Below are 19,764 nucleotides of genomic sequence, written 5' to 3'. Positions count from 1 at the left end.
AAATATTTATTAATTAGCTAAATATGAAAGTTATGTTTAGCAAATCATAAAATAATATTTATTAGGATCAAGCACATACGTGTACCTACTAACATACAGATGCGTATTAAAATTGAATTCCAGTGAGGTTATTTAGAAGACTTGATCATATATCATTTTTTTCCTGTTTCAAATATGTACAATGCTTAAGCGTGATAAAAATAATATAAATTTTCTTATGAGACATTTTCACATTGCTTAATAACAATCATGTTTTATATTTGAAAAATAAATATCCTAAGATTTCCTGTAATGCTTTTTGGTTTTTCTTATTCTAGTCACAGTAGCTATATACTATCACATAAGTGGAGGAATAAACAGAGAAAGAAAATTATAAAATACATAAGTTTCTATCATCTGTCTTGTATTCTGCCCGATAATTCTCTTTTAAGTAAATCAGATTACAGAATTACATTTACATGTGGATCAGAAAAGAGACACAAACTTCTGACTTTACAGATGGCTGTTTTTCTTAATTATATGGATAACAGTTTAGAAATAACTAATTGGTCATGCCTGACAAGTAATAGCAGTTTTTCCAAGATAAACAAATGTTCACATTTTTCATACTTAATCAGAGACTTTATGTGCAAAAATGACCAAATGTATCATCTATTCTAAGCCTCCTGTGTTGTTTTGTAATAAACGACCATCTGTACTTTGATTTGACTGAGTTTGTCTGTGATGACCAGAGAATCTGATTAAGTGGCAGATGGTTTTGGGAGAGGAACTTGTCCTTTTAGAAGTAAACAGACAAGCACTTTTCAATATTTTGTCCATACTCTCCCAACTGTCATCTGCTCCTTTTGACTCAAAGGTAAGATCCAAGATATCAGTACCTCCATGTCAATCTCTTTCCTAAATCATACAAAATGTGAGGGACATCCTATAACTAGTATATCCACTGTCACAGGCATGCACATATCAGAATGTCAGACTTAATAAAGAGAACGAAAGTAGGCTTCCGTGTTCATGGGATTTACATTATTAATGTGGAAACTTAGCTTTGAATCTCTGCCTCTCAGTAACCAGAAAACACTTTACATTCTCTTAAGTATCTATGTTATTGGTGCTGCTTATCCTCTGAGTTGTCAGACATTCTCCAATGCAAGGCTAGATCAGAATCAGAAATTGTTTAGTCAAATAAAAATATATTCATTTAATAAAATCAGATACACTTTTGAACAATATCTTGACATATTTAAAACTGATTTACGTAATTGTTTCCTTTGATCATCCTGTTATCCTATACAAGAAGCACAGATTCTATCACTACACTTTACAAGAAGCTGAGGCTTAGAAAGACTGAGTTACTTCTCAAAGGCCATCATTTATTAACTAGCAGGACTGTAACTACAATTCAGGTTAAAAAGAACTATTGTTTATCCTTATCTGTGCCTTTCCTGCTAAATGATCACCTTCTTGGGGAAATAATTGGTGTGTGACTTTTATTTGTTTCAGTTCCTAGTAGATGCTTTACAACAGCAAAAAATAAAACCCCAAAGTTTTATTAATTTTCAAAAGTGATATTTTTATATCCTAAAATAAAATTTAGACTGCTGTAGAGATTTATGGAGGATGTCCCTACAGATATTCTGCTGGTCTAGAAGACTGTTTCCCTTCCTGTAAATTGGGTTCTAAATCTTGAGACCAACATTGATGATCTGACTTAATTGTAAACATATTTTCCCAATCAATAATCAGGTTAGAGGAATTGAACTGAATACCAGTTGAATTCAATGCCAAATATTAGAAAATAAGACTGTTGCAGCAAAATCCAGCCTACGTAAGCATTAGAATATTAGGGCACTTATATATACCTCGGATAATGGTTAAAACATCCAGTTTACTAGTGGTATTAATTAAGACACAGCCTAGATAATTTAAGAAAGTAAGATGTATCTGAATGTATAACATTTTAAGGTACATTAAAATGTTACTGGAGATAAAAGACTTCATGTCAAGAGATGAGTTTTGTACTCATATGTTATCCTCCTTACAAAAAATAAACTAGGAGATAATTGAAGAGATATTGAAATATAAATTAATCCATAGGATCACTAGAAAGAAGTAATTTGCCAAAGATGATCAAAAATTTTAAGCCAGTTTGCAAGTTTTAAAGCAGCTGGAATAAAATCAACAAAAAAGAGCAAAGATAAGGGCTGGCCTCCTGGTGTAGTGGTTAAGTCTGGCATGCTCCACTTAGGTGGCCCGGATTCACGGGTTTGGATCCGGATGTGGACCTACACCACTCTTCAAGCTGTGCTGTGGCAGTGACCTACATGCAAGGTAGAGAAAGATTGGCACAGATGTTGGCTCAGGGCTAATCTTCCTCAAGCAAAAAAAGAGGAAGATTGGCAGATTGGCAACAGATGTTAGCTCAGAGTGACTCTTCCTCACCAAAAAAAAAAAAAAAAAAGCAAAGATACAAAGAAAGGAGAAAGGAGAGAGGTAAGCTGTTAGAAGTGGTTGTTGATTGATTTTCCCTTAAGAACACCAAAAATAGAAGAAAAACAAACCAAAACCAAAGTAAACTCGCAGCAAGTTACAGAGTACTTATTGGAATGATTGAAGTGGGTAAAGAACTTGCCAGGGCTTAATTGATGTACTCAGAGAATGTGGCTGTAGTTTTTACTACAAACCATTAGGCGTAGTTTCCTATGTGCATTGGTGTCTGCCATATTAAGTGCCTAACACAGGTGTTTTGGTGATAAAAAAGCCAGATGAGACCTCAGACAGTTCCATCTCACCATCGTAGCCAGAGGTATAAAAATGGTTTCTAGACGGTGGGTAGAAAATTCCTAAATTCTTCTATGATGATAATATAAAATTTCACTTTCTCAATTAAAGGCTATTCTCACTCTACCAGTCTATGACCTACCTAGTCAGTTTGAGGAAAAGACTATATTCTGTCAATCCCATAGACAGAAGGGAGCCCGCCCAGAGATATACTGGCAGTCTCAGGGGCTTGCTGCCCTCCCTTAGCTCCATTGGGCAAACATATGAAAATGTTTAAGTCATAAGATAAAACTCAGAAAATGTTTAATAGAAATTTTAGAAAAATACAACCTAGAAACGAGAAAAAGGGGCTATCATAGAAACAAAGGCAATTTCCCTGAGCTGAAGAAAATCTTAAAAATTTGAATCAAAATGTTCCACAGAGCATCAAGTCAGAATATAAAAGAAGAAGAAGAAAAAGAATGCATAGACACATAAAGATAGTCACTTGGATATGCTTTTTTTGGTAAAATGATCATAACAAGAATTACAAAGGAGGTAGCTATATTAATGAAACTATTATGTTCTATATTCATAGCACTTACATTAACAAAAGAACTGACAGACTGTAATATGTATGCTCATGAGCAACAATATATTAATTCCCATTAATCTGACTCAGTTTGAAGGATATATGCTCAATTACATACTTATTAATTTTGAATCTAGATGAAATGGAATTTTGAAGGAATAAATGAATTATGCAAATATATATAAAATTGTCTTAGAAAGGTTAAATTGACCAATACATGTGTAATAGCAAAAAAACTAAACAAACAAAAGAAGTAAAATGTCCAAGCCCTCCCAGTCTTTTAACCTATAATCATCTGCATAAAGATTTTCTGTAAAAATTAAAGTAAAATCAAGGACAAAATGATTTCTTTGCATTTAAAAATTTCCACTGCAGAGGCAAAAGTTACAAAATTTCCTAGCCCATTCCATCTGAGTATTATATAAACAGACGGTTAATATACAATGGCAAATCCTGAACCAATCTCGCTTGTCAGTATGGAAACAACAATTTTAAATAAAACATTTGTGAATCATAACCAGTACGGAATTACAATAATTAATACAGTATGACCTTAGATTTAATTAACTGATTCTACACTCTTTTATTTTTCTTGTTTTTTTTTTTTTTGTGAGGAAGATCAGCCCTGAGCTAACATCCGTGCTAATCCTCCTCTTTTTGCTGAGGAAGACCGGCTCTGAGGTAACATCTATTGCCAATCCTCTTCCTTTTTTTCCCCCAAAGCCCCAGTAGATAGCTGTATGTCATAGCTGCACATCCTTCTAGTTGCTGTATGTGGGACACGCCCTCAGCATGGCCAGAGAAGTGGTGCACCGGTGTGCGCCCAGGATCCGAACCTGGGCCACCAGTAGCGGAGCGTGTGCACCTAACTGCTAAGCCACAGGGCCGGCCCCTATTTTTCTTGTATTTTTTTAACCACTTGAATCAATTCTTCACTATTCTATTCTTCTTCCTACTTCCTAAGTACACATCAGTATTCAATCATTAGAGTTTTTTCCTTGGTTGATCTGTATTTTCTCCAGGGATTTAGGTCTAATGTCTTGATTTCCCATATTTATCTCCAGAATTGCTATTTCTCCTAAAATTCATTCTCCAATATCTAATTTGTTCCAGACTCCTTCCCCTATGCGAAATCTATTTGACATGTTACAAACAGATTAATTATTTTAGAAAATTTCTTGACCAGGACACCTCTCCATATCAGAAGATTTCTGCATCTCCCATTTGTTTAAAAAACATAAACAAAAACAAAAACTCAGGGTTAACTTCACACTCAAGATCTTTTCAAGATCTTTTTCAATGCGCCCATCATCCACATATGTCCACTTACCTTTCCATATGTTTTTGCAAAACATATTTATTCATCCAAGCTGATTTAATCCTAGTCCTTAAATGTATCTCACTCATTTACCGCTCTCCTCCTTTGCCTACACTTTCCTTCTTACTTGATATCTGTCCTCCTTTGCATTTCCACTTTTTAACCTCAACTTCAGGGCCTAATTCATAGCTGATTCCCTCTGAAATATTCCCAAGTTATCAACTTCTTTCTGACATTCTCTTCTTTCTTTCATAACTAATATGCAAATATAAAGTTCTGGGTCATAAAATATGTCTAATAAATACTTGTTGAATGCATGCATACAAGATTTTGAAGGTATAGAATTAACTTCCATTTGTAAAATGACTGAAGCAAAAGGGAAAATTATAAGCAAAAGGAGGGTGTAGAGATGTTTAGATTGTCAAGGCAATATATACTTAGGAAGCAATGGCCCATGAAATACTACTTAGTAGATCAAAGAGGGAAAAAAAGGTAAAATAAGGACAGAATTATTAAAGATTACAGCAGAATCTATTTGGAAGAAACTTTTATAATTCATGTGACAGTTTGCCACTTAGACCTTATAAGGTCATGTTGAATATAGCATTCTGTCATTAGTATGATAACAATTCTCACATATTCAAATATACATCAATTACCTCCATTTTATTCCTTTAAAGAAATTAGCTCAGCAATGTCAATATTTGGGGTGGACAATTCTTTGCTGCTAGGGGACTTGCCTGTGCACTGTGGAATGGTACGCACCCTACATGGCTTCTACCCACTAGATGCCAATAGCATCGTTCCCCCCACTTCCACCACACTTTTGACAACCACATGTCTCCTGACATTGCTAAAAGTTCCTTGGGGAGAAAAATTGACCCTGTTTGAAAACTATTGCTTTAAAGGATCTTTAGCAGTAAGGTACACAAAGATTTCTTTCTAAAATTCCTTTGCTTCATTTGCGTAGGTAATAAATGGTACAAGACATTCTTTAGTATTTTTCATTTCAAAAAATGAATAACCAAATATAAACTATCAAAAAGTAGCAAAATTTTATATCATATTATAGGTCCTGTAGTAGATCATGTGATTACTACAGAAATTGAAAGAAATATTTGTCTACATTTTTAAAGTCATACTCTTGCTTTGATATTGGGTATCAATGACTTTCACTGCTCTGTTCTGTACATAAATCTCTTCCTGTGTATGGTTTTAACTCAAAATTAAATTTATGTTTCCGAGAATCAGTCCCTGTAACAAAATGAATGTAGATAATTGCATTGTGTATCGCCTCATAGAGGGGAACATTATTACAAAAGGTAGGAATAGCTTTTGCATTAGCTGGGCTTAACAGAGCACTAAACCCAGAGGAAACTCTTTCTTCTATTCTATTTTCCAAGTCTAAACAGCTATGTTAGGAGACATCAAAATGATATACTGTTGACTAGTAGGGATGTTTAGCCCTTTGGGGGTAATTTGGGTTAGATTAAGGTACACTAACTTCAATTGAGAGTCTCATTTCTTCCTGTGGCAAAAAAAAAAAATGCTAAGAAGAAATCTTTTATATTCATACTATAGGCAACCAAGAAACATAATCTGGAGAAAAGTCTCTGTTTTAAGACTCCATATTAATTCAATATACTGAATCTCATATTACTAGCATCAGACATAGCTCTAGGATTAAGAGCAATACCCTTCACTTCTATGATATTTCAACTCCAATTATGTGCAAAATATCCAGTGATTATAGCATAATTCCTGTATCCTTGTAAAGAAGTCCCCCTCAAAATCAAAATTGTGAGGAAGCTAAAATACATGTTTTCTTCCCTTTTATAATTTAAAAAAATTTTTTGACTATAATTTTCACTAGAACTTTGTTTTTTTCCCCTACTTCCAGCAGCCCAGTTTTTCAGTATGTTTTTTCTACCTCAAAACTGCCTAGAATTCTATGCCCTTACACCTGACAAGCTTAAATTCCTTCTCTTCCTTGTAGTACCTTGGTGTAATACACATTCATTGGTTCATCAAAAGAAGCATTTTATAAATAATAAATTGTAAATATGATGAGACTAGGATGGGAGTTAAATTCAGCCTGAAAAAAATGGGGATGAAAAGTTAGGATAAACTGGGCTTATAAATATTACCTCAAATAATTGGTGATTACACTTGCACTTTCACATAATTTCTAGACTAATGGAATTCAGTGGAATATCATGTGGAAGTTCTGAAGCCATACAGAGCTAGGAAATGTTTAGAGATCACGTACACATCGCCTTATTTTACAAATTAGGAAAAATCTCCAGAGATACTTTAAGTTATTGTGCAAAGGCTACAGTGAATATCAGTTACATGCGTTGACTTGGATAGGCTAGAGTCCCTGGTTATTCAGTCAAACACTAATCTAAGTGTTGTTGTGAAGATATTTTGTAGATGTCATTAAAGTTCATAGTCAGTTGACTTTAAGTGAGGGAGATTACCCTAGATAATCTGAGTGGGCCTGATTCAACCAGTCGAAGGGCCGTAAGAACAGAACAGCACCTTCAACTCATGCTGAGGGTTTTATCTTGCCCTTCCTGGTGGTCTACCCTATGGATTTTGGACTTGCTTCCACAATCACATAAGCCAATTCCCTCCAATAAATCACTTTGCATGTAACAGGTGAGAAATAAACACAGAGACCTTCCTCCTTGGTGAAATTCCTAGGTGTTCAGTGGTGTGGAGCATGTTGAGATATCCTTTCTAAGGTAAAAATAAGTTGTTACATTTTGCCCAACCAAAAAAGAGACACAGTGCCTAAGTGCCTTTTTGGATTTTGGAAGCAACATATTCCTCATCTAGGTACACTACTCTGTCCCATTACCAAGTGGCTTGAGAGCTGCTACTTGAGAATCCAGAAGAAGAGAAAGCTCTGCGACAGTGGCAAGCTTCCCTGTGTGCTGACCTGCCACTTGGGCCATACGATCCAGCAGAGGCAATGGTGCTTTAAATGTCAGTGGCGGATAGAGATGCTGATTCGAGCCTTTGACAGGCACTTACAGGTGAATTACGGAGAAGATCCCTAGGATTTTGGAGCAAAGCATTGTCGTCCTCTATAGATAACTACTCTCCTTTTGAGAAACAGCTCCTGAACTGCTACTGAGCCTTAGTAGAGACTGAATGCTTAACCTTCAGCCAAGTTACAATGCAACCTGAGATGCCCATCATAAACTGGGTATTTTCTGACCCACCAAGCTGTAAAGTTGGGCTTCTCAGAGGCGCTCTATTTTCAAATGGAAGCGATATCTATGATATCGGACTAGAGCAAACCCTGAAGGCGCAAGCAAGTTACATGAGGAAATGGCCCAAATGCATATAGCTCCCACTCCTGCGTTCTTACCTTGTCTTTCTCGTTCAAATCTATGGCCTCCTAGGTAGTTCCTTATGATTAGTTGACTGAGCAAGAGAAAACTCAGGCGTGGTTTGCAGAGAGTCCTGCATAACGTGCGGGCACCATCTGAAAGTGGACAGCTGCGGCGCTCCAGGCCCTTCCTGAGATATTGCTGAAGGACAGCAGCGAAGCGAAATCCTCCCAGTTGGCAGCACATCAAGCAGTGCACCTGGTTGTGCATTTTTCTTAGAAGGAATGGTTGCCAGAGATATGAGTATATATTGATTTATGGGCCGTGGCCAGTGCTTTGGCTGAATAGTCAGGAGCTTGGAAGGAACTTAATAGGAAAATTGGTGACAGGGAGGTCTTGGGAAGAGATATGTGGATGGACTTGCTGAATGGGAAAAAACTGTGAACATATTGTGTCCCATGTGAATATTCATCAAAAGGTGACCTCAGCAGATGAGGATTTTAATAATTAAGTGGATAGGATGACATCTCAGTGGATACCAGTCAGCCTCTTTTCTTAGCCTCTTCTGCCATTGCTTAATGGGCATGGTGGCAGGGATAGAGGTAATTCATGGTCTCAGCAGCATGGACCTCAACTCACCAAGAAGAACTGGCTATAGCTACTACTGAATGCCCAACCTGCCAGTAGCAGAAACCAACAGTGAGTCCCTAATATGGCACCATTCCCCAGGGTGATCAGTCAGCTGCCTGTGGGCAGATTGATTACATTAAACCGTTTCTATCATGAAAGGGGCAGCATTGTGTTCTGTGTGACACTTATTCTGGATATGGATTTGCCTGTCCTGCACACAATGCTTCTGTCAAAACTACCATCTGTGGACTTACAGAATGCATATCCACCATCATGGTATTCCAAATAGCATTATCCTAGATAATCTGTTTCTGATCAACGAAGCAATGATCACTCTTAAACAGCAAGTTAAGTTTAGCAATGGGCCCATGCTCATTGAATTTACCAGTTGTACAATGCTCTCTATCATCCAGTATCAGCTGGCTTGACAGAACAGAGCTATGGCCTTTTGAAACTCAGATATGGTGTCAGCTAGGTGGCAACACCTTGTGGGGCTATAGCAATCTCCTCTAGGAGGTTGTATATGCACTAAATCAGTGACCAATATATAGTGCTGTTTTTCCTATAGCCAGTATTTGTGTCCAGGAATCAAGGAGTGGAACTGTGAGTGGCACCACTAACTACTGCCAGTAGCAAAACGTTTACTTCCTGTCCCTGTGACTTTACGCTCTGCTAGTTTAGATGTCTTAGTCCAAAGGAAGGAATGCTTCCACCAGGAGGCACAACAATGATCGCATTGAACTAGAGGTTGAGAGTGTCACTGGCTATTTTGGTCTCCTCAGATCTCTGAATCAATAGGCAAAGAAAAGAGTTCCTATACCGACTGGGTAATTGATCCTGATCACCAAGGGGAAATTGGTTTGCACAATTTCCACTACCCATGGAGGTAAAGAAGAATATGGCTGGAATGCAGGAGATCACTTAACTCATTTCCTAGTATTGCCATGTCTTGTGATTAAAGTAGTAGAAAACTAAAACACTCCAACTAAGGTAGGACTACTAATGGCCCAGAGCCTTCAGGAATTAAGATTTAGATCACCTCACCTAAAGCTTAAGAAACATAACCAGCTAAGGTGTGGGAATGATTGTGGAAATGTACTTATAAATATTAGCTATGACCTCATGACCAGTTGCAAAAATGAGGACTATAACATCTTTGAATATTTATTCCTTCTTCTGTTATGGATATGTGTGTAGATAGATAGATATAGATATATTAAGCAAAATTTTATTTGAATTTCCTCCCATTGATCCATTTATCATCTAGCACAAGATGTATTAATAATAGTTAACTGTACATCGCAGTATATAAATTACAGGATATCAAAGAGAAGAGTAAACATCACACGCTGACCATGCATCCTCCTCCAGGGAAATGGTTAGTGCATTTTGGGTTGTGCACAGACGGGACAGTCATATTGTGTTAGAAAGTATGATTTACTTATTGTTCTTATTTGGAGAGTAAACATAGTTTAGGGAGATGTATATTGGCACCAAGTTGACAAATGTTGAACTTTAATGGTCAGTTTTATGTGCTGATTTGGCTAGGTTATAGAACCCAGTTATTGAATCAAACACTAATCTAGGTGTTGCTGTGAAGATATTTGTGGATATGATTGACATTCATAATCAGTTGACTTTAAGCAAAGGAGATTATCCTAGGTAATCTGAGTGGGCCTGATTCAATCTATTGAAAGCCCTTAGAACAGAACTAAGCTTTCCTAGAAGAAGAAGAAATTCTATGTACTGCATATTTAACTCATGCCTGAGAGTTCCACTCTTCCATTCCTGATGGCCTACCCTACAGATTTTGGACTTGCCTAGGCAGCCCTTACAATCATGTAAGCTAACCTCTTACAAACAATCCCTTCAGGTATATTTACGGCTGATTCTGTTTCTCTGGTTGAACCCTGACTACAAATTTCCTTAAATATTTGGTGGCACATCCAGGACTAAAATAATAACACAGGAATATAGTAAAATTAACCCAAAGAATATTTCATAGACTAAATATTAGACTGAGTTATACAGATAGATAGTCTGTGGGTTTGCTCATTTAAGCTCACTTTATAATTATTTTATATCAGAAAAAAGCCACGAATTCATAGGTCAAAACAAAATGAAATAAACCTCATATAGTTAATTTGCTTTAAAAAAAATCTTCCTAGAAAGGTATCTCATTGGAACAAATCATGACAACTGAAGAATATTTGGAAAAGGTTCATGCAAATTAAGTGACAGTCTTAATCTTTAGGGATTAGAAAAAATAAGATTAGATGCGGCACACACAAGATTAAGAATAATAATTATATAATACTGCTTCTGAGATAAAAAAGACATAGCTGGAGAATGAAAATTAGAGCTGAACAAAAGAATAACACAAACAACATTGAGAATATCTACGGCATTTTCATGAACAAAAGAAGTGCTGGGAAAAAATATGCAGACTCATGAGCTTCGATCTGTTGATGCCCATTAATCTCACTCAGTTTGAAGGATATCAAACCGAGAACATCTCAAGAAAGAAATGCTAATCTCCTGACAGTCTCTGCATTTTCTGAAATTTATATATGAATCAACAGAGGATTTTGCAAAACACAATTCCGTTTGCTCTTCTGATCACAATTCAATATGGAAATAAAAGAGAAAAAAAAAGAATAAAGGACACCGAACTAGAATAATAAATAGAAATAAAGCAAGTATCATTCCCAGAAACAATAAATACATCTTGAAAAGCAATATACTGATTTTTTGTATACAGTGTGCCTTTTTTTCCTTAAAAAGTGTGAAAGCAAAACCAAATGACTTGCTTTCTGCACCTGGCACTAGACGCAATTAGTCATTTCTGAGTTTCCTCAGGAAAGCACAGCTTTTCTCATGGATCTAAATGCTTTCAGCTCATTTCAATAAAAGACACTTCTGTCCTGCGGCATCCCTTTCTGAGACAGTGGATTTGGAGCACTTAGATCAAACCAAACTCCCGATGCTCAGAATGTGATTACAGCCGCTGCGTGGGCAGCGAGCAGAGAGCGCGGGGGCCCTGGACTTCAATCTGAGTCCTGTGATCTGCTTTGAGTTAACGAGGGGAAGCCTAAGTGATGCTTCTTGACTCGAAAGGCCAGTTTGTAGAGATGGGAATCACTAAACCAAGTGGGGCTGCTTTCATTCTTCAAGTCAGCGCCACAGTGACCTTAGGCTGCAGACCCAGGCACACGGAACTGCTAATTAAGTTATTAGCATATGGAATTTGCAGCAACCTCAGTTGTACGGACTAAAATAGCAGAAAAATCTTCTGAAAAGCACAGGAGAGTTTTTGTTTAGCCTTTTCTCAAAATGATGACGTCAGATTTTTTTTTGTCTCTGCCTGCCTCTGAATTATGAAAATAGCAGTCTTGATTTCACATGTTATCTCTTTAGCTACCGTGAACAATATGGCCCATTTTGCTCAAGTTTCTTGTCTTTAGGGACACTGTGAAGCAAGTTGAAATTTTGGCTGTTTTGCTTTTCTTATTTGTGTTTACTTAAAATGGAACACTCTTCAGAGGAAACCATTCTTTGCAATCTAAGATCATACACAAATAGGCTGTTACTAGTTATTCTATAGTTAAGTATAATATCACAATCAATGAAACAACAGGCGGTTAGTGCCAGATTACCATAGGAAAAGTGATGTTAGCAGTGCATATCTCACGAAATAAATCTTATAATACTTTATTAATCTAAGGCAAAAAAGAAGGATGGTAGACGTATTATGCAAAGCAGCCATGGAGTGGAAGCAGAATGAACAGAGAATGTGTTAAAATGTTTGAAATTCAGAAGTACCGGGGCAGATCCTCCCAAACTGTATTCTCTAAATCATGTTAGATTTTATACTTTAATCTTTCTCCTAGCCTTCCCCAAAGGGACCTGAGGCATTTACCAGGGTAACTATGCATTGGAGAAAGGACAAATATCAGATTCTTTAGGGATCCTCTCCTTCCACAAAAAAGGGCTATCCTCAAATACAACATTCAAAATCACCCTCTTGGAGATTCACAATGCCCAATGGCTTATTAAAGGCTCTGATAAGTACTGCAATTTTAAAATATAAAATAAAATAAAATAATCTATCAACCAAACTCTATTTCAGTTTGGTTAAGTCAGTGAACCTCAAACTTATGTGACCAGTGACCCCTCTTTTCATGGAAAACCTATTTTCATTTCATTGAACAAAAATATTTTTTGGAGCATTTGTCTGGGGAAAGCTGCATTAGACTATTTACTTCACACTTCAGATTTATTTTTAAAAAATCAGTTTTTTTAATAATGAGATTGAAGGAAGTAAATTATATTAAAAAATTTAAAAGTTAATACCTTAGAGACAGGCACCTCCACACCCTAAGGATTCCTGGTATAAGGGGGAACGTTTATCGATCCTGACTGACTCTATTCATAGAAGACTCGCCCTAAACTGTTCGGGGAAAATTGAGAACAAGAGAGTGCTCCAGAGGGATAAGTTTGGGAGGGTCGGGGTGGAGGGGGTCCAGATGGGGACGCGTGTGTGTAACCTGATAATTGCTTCGCGCCATAGCAATTCGCGCCATAAAATGTAACTGTTTAAATGTTTTAAATTAGCCAATCATGTAAGACCGCGCCAACCTTTTCCCTCTTTATGCTTCCGAATCCTATAAAAGAGCTTGCCCCTTAAGGTTCGGGGTCGACCCCTCTGTCTCCTGCGAGAGATACGTGTCGACCCGGAGCTCCGCTTAATAAAACCTCGTGCATTTGCATCAAGCTCGGTCTCCTGTGTCTGTGGGTCCGCGCCTTCCCGAGACTGGAGTTGGATTTCCTTTTTGGAATCCTACATTTTGGGGGCTCGTCCGGGATCTGCGCGGTCACCCCAGACTCCGAAGACCCCTTGGAGGTAAGCCTGAGTGACTGGGTGTGCGAGTGTGTGCGGCGCCGCGAAGCATTGCTTTGGTCTCGGTATCTGGGCAGCCGCCGCTTCGGCCGAGAGGGCCCAGCGGCTGCAGTGGCAGACGTGCTGGGAACTGCAGGCTGCAACCCTGGGGGACGCCCCAAGGGACAAGGGGAGTCAGGAAAGCCTGACTACCCCCTTTCAGGTAGAAAAAGAAACGGCACTCTTTTTCCCAGGGAGGACACGAAAACCCCTCCTGTCTGAAACCGCCTTCGGTTGGCTTGTACAGACACCAACCGGGCAAAGTTGTTTTTGTCTTGCTGTGTTTTTGATGTTCATTGTTCTGTTTTTGTTCGTTACGTGGACCTCATTTGACGGGATGGGACAGACTATGACGACCCCCCTCTCTTTGACCTTAGACCACTGGACTGAAGTGAGAGCGAGAGCGCACGAATTGGCGGTAGAAATAAAAAAAGGGCGTTGGCAGACTTTTTGCACCTCTGAGTGGCCCTCCCTCAATGTGGGTTGGCCCCCTGAGGGGACGTTTAATCTAACTGTTATCCTCGCGGTGAGGGCTATTGTTTTCCAGGAGAGACCGGGGTCCCATCCTGACCAACGACCATATATTACAGTGTGGCAGGATCTGGTGCAGAACCCACTCCCGTGGGTTAAGCCATGGGTAAAAGCAGAAAAACTAAGCCCCCGAGTCCTGGCGCTGCAGGATGCGGAGACATGGCAAAAATCGAAATCAACTCGAACAGCGGAGTCGGAGACCCCTTCGGCCCCCCCCCCCCCCCGGGGTCTACCCTGAGATTGAGCCTCCTCCCGAATGGCCCCCTTTCTCGCCTCCCCCTTACCCCTCCCCCGCTCCAGGATCGCAATCAGGACGGAGGGCGACTGGCTCGGGTCCCTCCGCTGGAACCCGAAGCCGCCGCGGAGCCACTCCGGACGGGCCTGATACCACGGTGGCGCTCCCGCTAAGAGAGTATGGAGCTCCTGCGGGGCCCAACCAGCTGTCACCCCTCCAATACTGGCCTTTCTCTTCCTCAGACCTGTATAACTGGAAAAATAACCATCCCCCCTTTTCAGAAAACCCCGCCGGATTAACCGCCCTGATAGAGTCCCTAATGTTTTCCCATCAGCCCACTTGGGATGACTGTCAACAGCTCTTACAGGCACTCTTCACCACGGAGGAGAGAGAAAGAATCACACAGGAAGCAAGAAAGAATATCCGAGGCACCAACGGGCAGCCGGCAACGATAGCTGAGGCGGAAGAAGGGTTTCCGCACAACCGACCCAACTGGGACTATAACACGGCTGAAGGTAGGGGGTCGCTGTCCGCTTACCGCCGGGCTCTAGTGGCGGGTCTCCGGGGAGCCGCAAGGCGGCCCACCAATTTGGCTAAGGTAAGAGAGATTCAGCAAGGACCCACTGAACCCCCCTCCGTTTTCCTAGAACGACTGATGGAGGCTTACCGCAGGTACACGCCCTTTGATCCGTCCTCGGAAGGGCAGAAGGCCTCTGCCATTATGGCCTTTATTGGACAGTCAGCCCCAGATATAAAGAGGAGATTACAAAGGCTAGAGGGGCTGCAAGACTACGACCTGCGGGACGTAATAAAGGAGGCTGAAAAGGTGTATCATAAAAGGGAGAGTGAAGACGAAAAGCGAGAGAGAGAGAGAAGGGAGGCTGAGGAGAGGGAAGACAGGAGAGACAGGAGACGAGAAAAAAAACTAACTAAAATACTGGCCGCAGTGATAAAAGCGACAGGGCCAGATCACAGACAGTCAGGGAACCTGGGCAACGCCCCACGACCAGGCTCACGCAGACGGCAACCCTTGGACAAGGACCAATGTGCCTATTGTAAGGAGAGAGGACACTGGGCAAGGGAATGCCCCAAGAAAAGGGCCACACCCAAGGTGTTGTCTTTAGGAGAGGACGAAGAATAGCGGGGACGGGGCTCGGGCCCCCTCCCCGAGCCTAGGGTAACCCTAACTGTTGAGGGGACCCCTATGAGTTTTCTGATTGATACTGGGGCTGAATATTCAGTACTGAAGCAACCTTTGGGGAAATTAAAAACTAAAAAGACTCTGGTTGTTGGAGCCACTGGGCAGAAACAATACTCATGGACTACTTCCCGGACAGTGGACTTGGGGAAAGGAAGGGTGTCCCATTCCTTCCTAGTGATTCCTGAATGCCCGACCCCGTTGCTAGGTCGAGACCTTTTAACCAAACTGAAAGCTCAAATAGATTTTGCTCAACCTCGGCCTACAGTATCCTGGTCCGCACCTACCACCATGATATTGGCCCTGGAGCTAGAGGAAGAATATCGGCTCCATCAGCAGCCTAAGCCTAGAGCTCGGCTCAATACCGATAAGTGGCTGATCGAATTTCCAACGGCATGGGCTGAAACCGGGGGACTAGGGACGGCTACGAGAATTCCCCCAGTCGTGATAGATCTTAAGGCCGGAGCCCTCCCGATAAGGGTGCGTCAATACCCAATGAGCAAAGAGGCCAGAGAAGGAATCCGCCCCCATACCCAGAGGCTGCTCCAACAAGGAATCCTGGTTCCTTGCCAGTCTCCTTGGAACACCCCCCTCCTGCCTGTAAAAAAGCCTGGAACTAATGATTATAGGCCGGTCCAGGATTTGAGAGAAGTAAATAAGAGAGTGCAGAATTTACACCCTACCGTGCCAAACCCATATAACCTACTCAGCTCCCTCCCCCCATCACGAAAATGGTACACTGTCTTGGACCTGAAAGATGCATTCTTCTGTCTACGGCTTCACCCAAAAAGCCAATTACTTTTTGCTTTCGAGTGGCGCGACCCTGATATGGGGATCGTTGGACAACTGACTTGGACGAGACTACCTCAAGGTTTTAAAAACTCCCCTACCCTGTTTGATGAAGCCCTCCACAGGGACTTGACTGATTATAGGGTTAAAAACCCTCAAGTGACTCTTTTACAGTATGTAGATGATCTACTGTTGGCGGCGGAAACCCCGGGAGACTGTGAAGAAGGGACCAAGCGCCTCCTGGCCGAGTTGGGTGAGTTGGGATACCGGGCGTCGAAAAAAAAGGCACAGTTGTGCCAGGAAAAAGTAGTCTACTTAGGCTACACATTAAAGGACGGCCAAAGGTGGTTAACCGACGCACGGAAAAAGACTGTGACCCAGATTCCGGCCCCAACCTCCGCTCGCCAGGTAAGGGAATTCCTGGGGACAGCCGGCTTCTGCCGATTGTGGATCCCTGGGTTTGCTACCCTGGCTGCTCCACTGTACCCATTGACTAAGGAAAGTGGGAACTTTGTCTGGACTCTAGAGCACCAGAAGGCTTTTGAGACTCTAAAACGGGCATTATTAGAGGCACCCGCGTTGGCCCTACCAGATTTGACCAAGCCCTTCACCTTGTATGTAGATGAAAGAAAGGGAATCGCCCGGGGAGTCCTAACTCAAGCCCTTGGGCCCTGGAAGCGCCCAGTCGCATATCTATCAAAAAAACTGGATCCGGTAGCCAGTGGATGGCCCTCCTGCTTAAGGGCAATCGCCGCCACTGCCCAGCTGGTAAAAGATGCAGATAAGTTAACTCTGGGCCAACAGATAACCGTAGTAGCCCCCCATGCCTTAGAAAGCATTATCAGACAGCCTCCAGATCGATGGATGACTAACGCCCGGATGACTCACTACCAAAGTCTGCTCCTAACTGAGAGAATTACCTTCGCCCCACCGGCCATCTTAAACCCGGCCACACTACTGCCCGAAGCAGATGATGAAATACCTGTTCACCAATGCGGCGACATCTTGGCATCAGAAACGGGGACCCGACCCGATCTGCCGGATGAGCCATGGGCTGGGGCCCCTAATTGGTACACCGACGGCAGCAGCTTTATGGCAGAAGGTAAGAGGATGGCTGGGGCTGCTGTGGTAGACGGGAAAAAGACTCTGTGGGCAAGCAGCTTGCCGGAAGGGACTTCTGCACAAAAGGCTGAGCTTATCGCCCTGACACAGGCGTTAAGGTTAGCTGAAAATAAGACTGTGAATATATACACGGACAGCAGGTATGCCTTTGCTACTGCCCATGTTCATGGGGCTATTTATAAACAAAGAGGGCTGCTTACCTCGGCCGGAAAAGATATCAAAAATAAAAAAGAGATTCTGGGCCTCCTAGAGGCTATACATTTGCCTAAAAAGGTGGCAATCATCCATTGCCCAGGTCATCAGAAAGGCACCGACCCCATAGCTCAAGGGAACCGCTTAGCAGATTTGGAAGCCAAGCGGGCGGCACTAGGACCTATGGTCCTGACTCTCCAGGGAGCTAAGGTCAACAAAACTGTCTCCGGTGGGGAACTAACTAAAGAAGAGAAAGTCCTTTCCGTTGCAGAAGGGCGAGAATATCTATCACATCTACACCGGCTAACCCACTTGAGCCCTCAGAAACTAATTAAAATTATTGAGGCCTCCCCGTACCAGGTACCAGATTTGAGAAAGGCGGCTGAGGAAATTTATAAGGATTGTAGAGCTTGCGCTCTCACAAATGCTGCAGTTACCAAATACCGCACTGGACATAGACTCCGGGGAGATAGGCCCGGAACCTTTTGGGAGATAGACTTTACTGAAATCAAACCGGCCCGGTATGGAAATAAATATCTTCTGGTATTTGTAGATACCTTCTCGGGATGGGTAGAGGCTTTCCCCACCCGAAAAGAGACTGCCTCTGTAGTAGCCAAGAAGATATTGGAAGAAATCCTCCCGAGATTCGGGATTCCAAAGGTAATTGGATCTGACAACGGTCCTGCATTCGTTGCCCAGGTAAGTCAGGGACTGGCCAGTCAACTGGGGATCAATTGGAAATTACATTGTGCTTATAGACCCCAGAGCTCAGGCCAGGTAGAAAGGATGAATAGAACAATTAAAGAGACCCTAACTAAATTGTCCATAGAGACCGGCGATAGTGACTGGACAGCCCTCCTGCCCTTTGCCGTGTTCCGCGTCCGGAACACCCCACAGGGACCCTTAAAACTTACACCCTTTGAAATCCTCTATGGAACCCCTCCCCCTTTGGCACAAATAGGGATACATGACCCTGACATTATACCTTCTATACCTTTGTCAGCCCGCTTGAAAGCACTCGAGGCCGTCAGGCGCGACATCTGGAACCAGCTAAAAGAGGCCTACCAGCCTGGTGATCTGCTCATCCCGCACCAATTCCAGGTTGGGGACTCTGTCCTTGTGAGACGACATCGGACGGGGTCATTAGAGCCACGTTGGAAGGGGCCCTACGTGGTGCTCCTCACTACGCCCACAGCAGTCAAGGTGGACGGTATAACCTCTTGGGTTCACGCCACACACGTAAAGAAGGCACCCCAGAATGCAGCAGATCTCTGGAAGGTGGAAAAGACTGATAACCCTCTTAAACTGCGTTTGCGTCATGGGAACGGCGAGCAGGTCGTCCAATCCTAATCCCCACGCTCCTCAACTGCTCACGTGGCAAGTCGTCTCCCAGGTAGGAGATATAACCTGGTCAATCCAAAAAACTGCTTCCCCTTGGACATGGTGGCCAGACTTACACCCTGACCTTTGTAAACTGGCTATAGGAACCCCCGACTGGGATTTCATGGGTCGACGAAGGGGGGCAAAACAAGCCGGAGGATGCCACTCCCCCCATCGCAAGGGTAAACTAAAGGCATACCCCTTTTACGTGTGTCCCGGTCACCACAGACCTCGTTCAATTGACTCCTGGTGCGGGGGCAAAGAAGACTTCTACTGTAAAAACTGGGGATGTGAAACCAGTGGGACTACTTATTGGGAACCCTCCTCTTCTTGGGATTTAATCAGGGTTAGAGCAAATTATAGCCACCAGATGAGTCGGGGCTCAGAATGCAATACCTGGTGCCACCCCTTAACCATTCAGTTCACAGGGAAGGGAAAAACAATTAAAACCTGGATCGGGAATGGTCATTCATGGGGAATAAGATTGTACAAAGAACGGTACGATGATGGCCTGACCTTCTCTATTAGATTAAAAATAGAACCCCCCGCCAGCAGACCAATAGGGCCAAACGGGATCCTAGCCGATCAGAGGTCCCCTCTGCCCCAAAAATCCCCCGCCAGCAGACCGATAGGGTTAAATAGCCCCAAACCCCCCCAGGTAAAATCCATAACCCTAAATGGGGCCGTAGATATGGTCACCAGATCTGCTCTGCGACCACCATCTACGCCACCTCCCGCAG

The 19,764-nt window shown here is 42.0% G+C and overlaps 1 protein-coding gene across 1 annotated transcript; it reads left to right on the top strand.

Moving 5' to 3' along the window:
• The first annotated feature begins 5,931 nt into the window (after positions 1 to 5,931).
• On the top strand, positions 5,932 to 19,525 carry LOC131411619 (uncharacterized). The gene is given in 5 exon segments (XM_058550638.1): positions 5,932 to 5,989; positions 7,509 to 7,708; positions 13,413 to 13,658; positions 14,330 to 17,432; positions 18,648 to 19,525. Coding segments are annotated over 5 exon segments (3,954 nt in total). The 3' UTR covers positions 18,995 to 19,525.
• The last annotated feature ends 239 nt before the right edge of the window (positions 19,526 to 19,764 follow it).

This window comes from Diceros bicornis, chromosome 11, assembly GCF_020826845.1.
Source record: "Diceros bicornis minor isolate mBicDic1 chromosome 11, mDicBic1.mat.cur, whole genome shotgun sequence".
NCBI classification, from domain to species: domain Eukaryota; kingdom Metazoa; phylum Chordata; class Mammalia; order Perissodactyla; family Rhinocerotidae; genus Diceros; species Diceros bicornis.
Note: the sequence above shows the minus strand (reverse complement) of the source record. Positions and strands in the feature narration are given on the sequence as shown.